Below are 10,321 nucleotides of genomic sequence, written 5' to 3'. Positions count from 1 at the left end.
AAATTAAAAATTTGATCATTATAAGTTGATTGATCATTAATTTGTATGTTTTAACTATTTTAACGGTTTACAGCAAGTTAATAGCTTTCATAAGATTAGGATTTTACAGTTTTAGACATACATTTCCAAATTAATTATTGTTAACCAGAGAAAACCTTTACATCTACAGGAATTTATCATAAAGAAATCAATTCTAAGCCAAAATATCTTGGAGACTTGTCAGTGTTTCTTTAGTCTAAAAGGAAGACAGTATGGCTAAGGTTTTTTGTCTGTTTATTTGTTTGTTTTGTTTTTTTGAGACAGGATTTCTCTGTGTAGTTTCAGTGCCTGTTGTGGATCTCACTCTGTAGACCAGGCTGGCCTATTACTCACAGAGATCCCTCTGTGTCTGCCTCCCAAGTGCTTGGATTAAAGGTGAGCATAACCACTGCCAAGCAAGACTAAGTTTTAACAGTGTTATCACAGTTGGTTTATATCACATGGTCATCTTAAGATGGTAATGAAATTATGCGGTATGTATTTTAAACTTAGTAAAGATGGCTACCATGTACGCTATCTTTTTATCCTCAAGGGGCATCAGCTAAGAGGAAGAAAAACTATATGACCGTTATTTAAAAATTTGCATTTTATATAATATGCTATAGAAGATCTAATTTTTATACAAGACTTGAATCATATATACATAATAAATAATCATATATATACTTGTGGGCCTTCATTGGCTATTATAGAGTTGAGACAATACCCCCAAAATGGGACTTTCCCAAAAAACATTTTTTTCCCTGACTGACATAGTACTATGTAGACCATGCTGGCCTCAAACTCAAAGAGATCTGACTCCTTCTGTATGTTGGGAAGAAAGGCATGCACGACCATACTGGTTCTCATTTTGTCCACACTAAATCTGATCCACATAGTTCATTCAGAAGGTTTCATTTCATATAGACCATTTTTTAATTTCTTGCAGGGGACTAGGCTGCAAAAGAAAGTGGAGCTCTGTGAGTGTGAGGGTCAGACTGAGGTCCAAGTAAGCTACTTCTATGTAATAGTTGTAATCAATCTAAAAATGAAAATAGAACAAAACAACACAACAAGACATTTTCAGTGGACATGATCATATTCTTTTGGACATTAAGTCCAACCAAATAAGAAAGAATCATTGGGACCTAAAGGCAGCATACATCTTTGGAAGAATCTTACAATCTTAGCTCCAGTCACATGAAAGTCAAAATGAGTCTCTCACAGGAGAGGCCATTTCATGTCCTTGTAATCCCCACTGCTTAGATACTTTTGTATTTGTTTTTGAAGACATGGTCTCTCTCTCTCCCCCTCTCTCTCCCTCCTTCTCTCTCATTCTTTGTCTTTCTTTTGTACTTGACTGCTATCTCTTCATGTATACCTGCACAGTTGCACACCAGAAGAGACCACTAGTTATTCCTCCAGATGGTTGAGAACCAACATGTGGTTGCTGAGAGTTGAACTTAGGACCTCTGGGAGAGTTTCCAGTGCTCTAAATCTCTGAGCCATGTCACCAAATCTAGGCACAGTTTTTCTGTGTAGCCCAGGTTGTCCTTTAACTTGGTCTGTAGACTAGGATGGCCTTGATTCAGAGATTTAACAGGTTCTGCTCCCCAGTGCAGTGATTAAAGCTGTGAACCACCAGCACCTTCGCTTCCTTTGCTGTTCTTATTCCCAAAGTTTAAGTTCTTTTAGAATAAGATACACACACATATGTAGAAACACACACACACACACACACACACACACACACACACACACACATATCACACAGATACATATATATGAAAATGCTTGAAAAGACAGGAAATCTGTTGATGGAGGTGAAAATACACACATTTCTGAATAAGGGAGTGATATTGAGTAATGGAATAGTATTTGTGGGATTTTATGGATGCTTCCATTATTTATTTATCTTTGTTTTACGAAAGAATATGACTGTATATCCATGTCTGGCATCAAATTGTTAGAGGTTCATCTGCCTCTCTGCTCCTGATTGCTGGAATTAAAGGTTTGCACCAGCATTGGCCAGCCCTTAAAATTTTTGTATGTTGATTCGTATTATTTTTCTCAGTCTCATCTTACTTGTCCCTTTTCTTCTCTCTTATCTCATTGAGACACAGTCTTGGTGTGTATCCCAGATTCCAAAGAACTCACTAGATTGACCAGACTGACCTTGAACTGGAGGCAGTTCTTCTATCTGCCTACTTAGTGCTGGAATTACAGGTATGTATTAGCATGCCAAAGCCTTTGGAATTTTATCAGCTTCATGTTTCTTTTTCCTCTATGGGTTCTGTAGTGCAAACTGACCCTCAGTAATCCCCAGACCTAAGGAAAAATACTAACATCCAAGGACAGGAGGCATTTAGAAGCCCAAATAGACATGAGCAGTAAAGAACTTTCTTACACTGCAATATAGGTCAGATTCTAAGACCATGGAGAAATGACTCAGCAGTAAATACATCACTTTATTCACTCCAGGTCATTGTCCACGGCATGGTGTCCCACAAAAGGAATGTGGGTCTTCACACCTTAAGTAACCTAGAGTACATAATCGTGGACATGCCTAGAGGTTTATTTAAAAACAATCCTCATTGCTGTGCTCCCAGACTGGTCTCCTACTTGATCCTAGATTGGCAATCTTAATCATCCCAACCTTACCGCTCGTCAACTTGACACCAAGACACATTGCTTTGAATCTATAATTTTCCTTCCCTGGTTTTCATGTGTTCAGAGACTTAAGTATACAAAATGCATTCAGTCCAATTGCAAAAATCTGTAGCCATTAACTATTCCAACACTATCTAAAAGCCCAAGCTAAAGCTAACAAGATGGCTCAGCAGGTGAAGGTACTTTCCACCAAGCCTGTGGCCCTGAGTTCCAACCCTGGGACCCCTGTGATGGAGGGAGAGAAACACCTCTTGTAAGTGGTCCAATGATGACAACACCCATGTGTGTTAGACACACACACACACACTCCAAGTACATGGAATAAGAATGAGTCCAAAGTCCATTCAAACACCGAGATTCTAGACAGTCCTTAAATTGGCAGCTCCTGGTAAAGTAACATAACACCACCAGGTGGTGGTGGTGTAAGCCTTTAATCCCAGCACTCAGTACTTGAGGAAGAGGCAAGCAGGTCTCTGAATTCAAGGCCTGCCTGTCTATATAGTGATTTCCAGGATTCCCAGGGCTACTTAGAGAAACACTTTCTCCAAAAAAGAAAACCATACAAGTGACATTTTTCTGACATATACCCTCACCACAGAATATAGGTTCCAAATTCTGAAATGTAAAATGAAGGAATAGTAAGGAATTATCCGAAAATAGAAACACTGAAATCTACCAGAGCAGATGCAAAATCATGAGGACAAAACAACTATACATGTACATTGAAAAAAAATTAAAAATCATTACTAAAATCAAATGAAAACAAAAATATATCCGGTCCTAGGGTTCAGGCCTGAAATTTCAACTACTTGTGTGGCTGAGGCAGGAAGGTCCAAACTTCCAAAGCAAGGGGGCAAATGCAGAGGCAGGCTCCAAAGGGGGTGGGCAAGAAAGCTTCTTTTGCAGTGGTATTGAGGACTGCAGACCCATAGCTGAAAGTCTGAAACATAGAAGGCTTCTAAGGCAACCTCTCACCCATCCCTCTAACGCTAAAATGAAAACAGACTAGAGAGGATGGTTGAATTTTAGTGAGAGTCTGAGGGCTTTACTTCCTACCTAATCCCTGTGCCTCTTGGTGTCTTAATATGTGTGCAGCATGATTACATGATCGATGTGCAGGTGGGGGCACAGCTATTTAAAACCACATGTGCTTGTGCATGGGTGGGGATGGGGGCTCATCTCTAACAAGTGTGTTTCATCTTATCCCGTTCCTTTCTTGCTGCACAATCATTTCCCATAGGCCTAAGCTCACCCTTCTTTCTCATTCCCCTAGTAAACTCTTGATTTTTTTAAAAAATGTTTCTCTGTGCAGTTTTGGCTTTTTCCTCAAACTCACTCTGTAGCCCAGGCAGGCCTGGAATTCAGAGGCCTCCTGGATTGCTGGGATTAAAGTCTCGTGCCTCCACCTCCAGGCTAATAAACTGTTACTCAGTAAAGCAGGCAGTCTAAGATGATGGCCCTGTCCCTAAGATGGAGCTTGTAAGGTCAAGTCTAAGATGATGGATCTTTCCCTAGGGTGGAGCCTGTAAAGTTAAGTCTAGACCTTCCCAGTAAAGACAGCACCTTCTGGGAACCCATATTTCAAACACCCTGGAAGTGCATTGAAACAGTTAAAAAGGTCTTTTTGTGTCTGTTGAGAAAATAGCCCCTGTGGCTCCTGGAAGTAGACAAAGATTCCCTGTGAAACCCTGGTTTTTGTTCCCTGAGGTTCCCCTGGGTTGTCCCCCATCCCTCCTCCTTGATCAGCCTGTAGTGAAGCCACAGCCTCTAGAGACATGGGGAGCATGGATGAAGAGTTAGAAGGGAGGCATGGTGAGAAGCAGCTTCAGGTTTGGCAGCATTGACTTCAGAGAGAGGCCGGCCTGGGAGCCATGTCAGAGCAAACTCTGGATGAAGCCAGGGCCCTTGGGTCAGGGAGGACACCTGTCGGGATTATCAGTCCATTATGGAAGACCTGACCTTCAATAGCAAACCACACATCAATATGCTGACCATTGTAGCTGAGGAGAACTTGCCATTTGCCAAGAAGATCCTTTCTCATTGAGGCCCAAAACCCCAAGGTTCCTTCTTCAGAGAAGCTTCCTCTTAGGTACCACAAGGATTCTATGGTGTAAAACGTTGAAAGAGAGTATCTCACTGCCTTTACTAAAAATCTAGTTGCAACATTTATTTGTGTATTTGAAAAGGTGGATGAAAATAGTAGAAAAAGTTTATTTAAATTACGTTCCACATGAGATGAATATTCCCTTTGAAGAAACTCTGTGCCTTGGATGTGAGAGTCAATTCATTAGATGGTGCTGGCCTAGTAAACCTCTGCCCCCTAATTTGAAGCCATCTAGGATCCATATAAAGCCCACATTTTTATGGAGCCTTCCTCCCCTGGCACACTGGTCAGCTCCCCCAGTATCTCCACATCTCTGATTGTACCTGACATACAAAAGAATCTCCCTGAAGAACAACCGATAAGGCAACAGTTGTGGTGACATTTTATTTGTGCTGAAATGTGATAGTTTATTTGTATGTTAATGAATAATGTTGCCTTGGTATCAGAGCTAAAAGCAAGCCATTAAGCTGATCTGGTAGTGGTAGCACACACCCTTAATCCGATCACATGGCAGGCAAAGTCTCTGTGGGTTCAAGGACACACCCAGCATGGTGACTCATGCTTTTAAGCCCAGTCTCGACCATAGAGACCTGGAGGTCTGTATAGCTAGGCAGTGACGAGAAAGTCATGTGGTTGGGTTTAGAACCAATTAGAAGGCAGAACAGAAAGGCAATAAAAATACAGGACAAGGGAAGAAGTTCTCTCTCTCTCTCTGGGAAAGCGAAGGCAGCGAGGCGGTCAGATAAGGTAGTAGTGGCCCTTGCTCTAATCTCTTGGCTTTAACTCTGTATTTGGCTCTGTTTCTTATTTTAATAAGACTGTTTTGAATTTCTTCATTACATACAAATGAGATTTTGGAGTGGCTGTTGAAAAAAGGCTTCAGAGTGCAAGTGATTTAGCATATCTAAAAAGCAAAAGAAGAATACCGATCTTCTTCACAATTGCTTAATGGCTTTACATACTTCATAGAAGGATCCTAAATTCTGTCCATAACAAAGGATTACAGCTCAATTAAAACTCAGTGTCGGGTGGTGGTGGCACACGCCTTTAACCCCAGTACTCGGGAGGCAGAGGCAGGCAGAGCTCTGTGAGTTAGAGGCCTGCCTGGTCTCCAAAGTGAGTTCCAGGAAAGGTGCAAAGATACACAGAGAAACCCTGTCTCAAAAAACAAACACAAAAACAACAACTACAACAAACAAAAAACCAAAAGCTCAGCAAACCAAAAAACAAACAACAAGGTATTAGGACAGAGTCCCAAACATTAAGAAACAGGGTATGCACCATTCTCTCCTTCAAGGCTATAGTGATGCTCTTCATGGTTCCATGTTTGTTTGTTTTTGTTTTTTGGAGACAGTGTTTCTCTGTGTAGCCCTTGTTGTTCTGGAAGTCACTCTGTAGAGCAGGCTGGCCTCATACTCAGAGATCCACCTGCCTCTGCCTCCCAAATGCTGGGATCAAAGGTGTGTGATATGACCTCCCACCATTTTTTAAAATTTATTTATTGTTATTTACTGTGCACTGTTGTGTTGCATGCACGTGTGTCTGTGTGAAGGTGTAGACTTAACTTTACAGGCTGCATCCTAGGGAAAGGGCCACCATCTCAGACTTGAGCGTCTATGTTCCATCTTAAGGGAAGGGTGACCATCTTACACAGTGTGCTGTGCTCAGTTCCAGGAAGAATCTCGGGAATGCCATGACAGTTTGAACAGATACAGGGCAGGAAAGTTTCACAGGATCCAGTTACTTCTGGAGAGCTGGAAGTGGACAGAGATTTCCGGTGAGGCTGTGACGTTTCTTCCTGGAGGTTCTACCTGGGTCATCCCCCATCCTTCCTCCGCGGTCATCATATGGTGAAGCCCCAGCCACAGGAGAACCAGGGAGCAAGGCCAAGGCTTTGAAAGGGGGGCGGGTGTCAGGCGGCTTCATCTTAGAAGGCAGCAGACCTCGAAGGGGGCCACCGAACAATGTCAGAGCAGATGCCAGACAAGGCTGGGGCTGCCGGGGCCCTGGAAGACATCTGTCGGGATTATCAGTCATCGCTGGAAGACCTGACCTTCAACAGCAAACCCCACATCAATATGCTGACCATTGTAGCTGAGGAGAACCTGCCCTTCGCCAAGGAGATCGTCTCTCTCATTGAGGCCCAAACAGCCAAGGCTCCTTCCTCAGAGAAGCTTCCTCTTATGTACCTCATGGATTCTATTGTGAAAAATGTTGGAAGAGAGTATCTCACTGCCTTTACAAAAAATCTAGTTGCAACATTTATTTGTGTGTTTGAAAAGGTGGATAAAAATACTAGAAAAAGTTTATTTAAATTACGTTCCACATGGGATGAAATATTCCCTTTGAAGAAACTTTATGTCTTGGATGTCAGAGTCAATTCACTAGATCCTGCTTAGCCTATTAAACCTCTGCCCCCTGATGTAAAGACATCTAGCATGCACGTGAATTGCAAATTTTTAAATAAATCACCTGAGGAAGCTTCAGCACCTGGGACAGTGCTCAGCTCCCCCAGTATCTCCACTCCTCTGATTGAACCCCACATACAAAAGAATCTTACTCAAGAGCAACTAATAGGGCAAGAGGTACTTGAAAACCCAAAACAGTTGTTAGAACGTCAGCAGAAGAAGCAGGAGCTTGAGTTGGAAGAAGCTAAGGCACCACTGGTAGGATCTCTCAGTGTTCAGCAGGAGACAGCCAACTTGGGTACTGGAACACTACCATGTAAGTTATGTGTTTCACACATTCCCACCATGGGCAAAAAATCTCCCCATCAGGTTCCTGTGCAACCTGACAAAAGCCGACCAGGTCCATCCTTACAAACTAAAGACTTGAAAGTGATTACACGGGATCCCTGTCTGAACAGGAGGAGCCAACATTCTTCCCATGACAAAGTGCAGAGTCTCAGGAAGGAATATGTAATGAACCCATTAAACCAGTCTGATAGTAACACAAGGAAATCTGTACCCTCTGAAGAACTAAATTCATCCAAGCAAGCAAAAAGTGAGTCAAGTGAAAGAATAACCAAGAATGAACTTGACCAGTTAGATTCTAAATCTACATCTAAATCACAATCACCTTTGAAAAACAAATCATCCCACAAAAAAGACTTGAAAAATCAAGACTGGGAAAGGATGAGGGTGTGTGGTATGAACAAGAGAGATCCACGAATAAAAGAGTATCTTCAGGATAGAGCTGAGGGCAAAGAAGAAGATGTAAAAGAAAAGAGAAAAACTGCAGAGAAGATGGATAAAGATGAGCACATGGAATCATCTGAACACAGGCTGATTGGAAGTAGAAGTCAAATCATAAATGGCATTGTGAAAAAACAGGACATGTTTACAGAAGACCTGGAAAAACAGGGGCCAAAACCAGGGAGAACAAGGACTCGAAAGAGATCAAGATCAAGGTCACCTAGGTCTCAGTCACCCAATGGAAGGCAAAGAAGTATGTTTCCAGATTTGGCCCCCAAAACTAGAAAGATGCATGAGTCAGGACTTCAACAGTCACATATGGAGGAGTTCCCAGCACCTTCTAGGGAAGAAAGAAATGTTAAGGGAAGTACTAAGCAGGATGGTCGAGATCCCAGACAGCTGAAAAAGATGGATGAACATTGGCCAAAAGAAACTGCAAGTCCACCTTCTGTGAAGTCAGGTGCTGAGCCAAAAGAGAATATAGACAACTGGCAAAGCTGCAAGTCTGCCAAAGGATGGAAATCTAGTTGGCAAGAAAATAAAAGCATCCACGTGTGTGATGAACATAGTCAAGCACCTCATCTAAGGCATAGGGAGAGCTGGTCAAGCACTAAAGGAATGTTGTCCCCTCGAACCCCAAAGCAGCACCGTCGACCAAGTGGACATGCCGATCTCCAGATTCCTAAAGAGTTAACCATTGCAAGCAAAAGAGAAGTCCTTCAAACTTTGAGTGAACTTTCAGCTTCTGGTGACATTTCACAAGACGAATTCCTTGGTGTTGTGCATCAAATTCCACAGCTCTTTCAGTATCAAGAAGGTGGAAGGGAGGAGCAGAGATCTCCCTTCAATGATTGTTTTCCATTTAAGCGACCTAGATATGAAGATTCAGATAAACCGTTTGTAGATGGCCCAGCATCAAGAATTGCTGGCCTTAATACAAATCAGTGGCTTACAGCTTTAGCTGAAGACCGACCATTATTAGATGGACCTGATAGGCCATGTGAGAGGAGACATGTCCCAGCCAAGATGATTTTGGAAGGACCTAATGAATTAAGCCATAGAATGGATGGACCCCCTACACCAGCTTCTCTTGGGTTGGAGGGATCACAAGGACAAAGCAGGGGAGGAGGCCCTATGCAATGCAGAGGACCACAAGGTCAGTTAGGAGGTGCGTGTCCTTTGAGATTTGAAGTTCGTCCAGGACCAGTACAATTACCTCTGCGACATGAAGGGACAATTGTTCAAGGAGGAGGAGGAGGAGGGGGAGGAGGAGCAGGAGGAGGAGGAGGAGGAGGAGGAGGAGGAGAAGAGTAGTTTTCAATTTGAAGGTTCACCTAGTGTGAGTTTGGAGGGATCTAAAGGTGGTTTGGGATTTGAAGGACCTGGGGGTCAGCCTTTGGGCATTCTGAGGTCTGAAGGCCCTCTCGGACATCCTGTGGGCAGTCTTAGATTTGATAATCCTCGATGCCAACCTTTAGGTGGGCTCAGGTTTAAGGGGGCTCATCATCGACCAGGGGCAGCAATTAGGTTTGATGGGCCTCATGGTCAGCCAGGTGGTGCTATCAGATTTGAGGGCCCTTTGCCACAGCAAGGAGTTGGAATGAGGTTTGAGGGTCCCCATGGTCAGGCTGTGGCTGGTGTGAGATTGGAAGGACATAATCAACTAGGTGGGAACCTTATGTCTGAGGGACCACATGGCCAACCAGGGTTTGGCATCAGGTTTGAAGGACCTTTAGTACAACAGGGAGGTGGAATGAGGTTTGGGGGTCCTGTGCCAGGAGGTTGGCCTGAGAACTGAAGCACCTGTGGGTCAAGGGGGTCCACGATTTCAAGGTGGTCACTCTGTAAGGTTTGATGGACAGCCAGGTCAGTCATCACTTTTGCCAAGATTTGATGGAACACACAGCCTGCCAGGTCCTAGATTTGAAAGAGCTGGTCAGCCATGTCCACAGAGACTTCCTGGGCCACCTGGTCAGCGGGTTCAACTGAGATTTGATAGTGTAACTCAAAGATTTGACGGGCCACAACAGCAGCAGGCATCAAGATCTGATATTCCTCTTGGTGTGCAAGGTACCAGATTTGACAATCATCCTTCCCAAAGGCTTGACTCTTTCCATCAGACTGGCCCATATAATGACCCACCTGGCAATGCTTTGAATATTCCAGTTCAAGAACTACAGTTCCAAAGAAATGAAGAGATATTTGACACACCTCAAGGACCAAATTTTAATGGACCTCAAGGCCCAAAGAATTTCCCACAGGCCCGTAACAGAGCTTCAGGACACTATTTGGATGAAAAGAATCTTGAAAGTTTTCAGTTGGGAAACTTGGGCAA

The 10,321-nt window shown here is 43.2% G+C and overlaps 1 protein-coding gene across 1 annotated transcript; it reads left to right on the top strand.

Moving 5' to 3' along the window:
- Positions 1 to 6,756: 6,756 nt before the first annotated feature.
- LOC118575286 (pre-mRNA cleavage complex 2 protein Pcf11-like) lies at positions 6,757 to 10,307 on the top strand (the record flags this gene model as incomplete). Its single annotated transcript, XM_036175898.1, is given in 3 exon segments — positions 6,757 to 9,244; positions 9,300 to 9,769; positions 9,771 to 10,307. Coding segments are annotated over 3 exon segments (3,495 nt in total), but the record flags the coding sequence as incomplete, so codon positions are not given.
- Between the last annotated feature and the right edge of the window lie 14 nt (positions 10,308 to 10,321).

This window comes from Onychomys torridus, unplaced genomic scaffold (assembly GCF_903995425.1).
Source record: "Onychomys torridus unplaced genomic scaffold, mOncTor1.1, whole genome shotgun sequence".
Lineage (NCBI taxonomy): Eukaryota > Metazoa > Chordata > Mammalia > Rodentia > Cricetidae > Onychomys > Onychomys torridus.
This window is presented reverse-complemented; position numbering and strand designations above follow the sequence as displayed.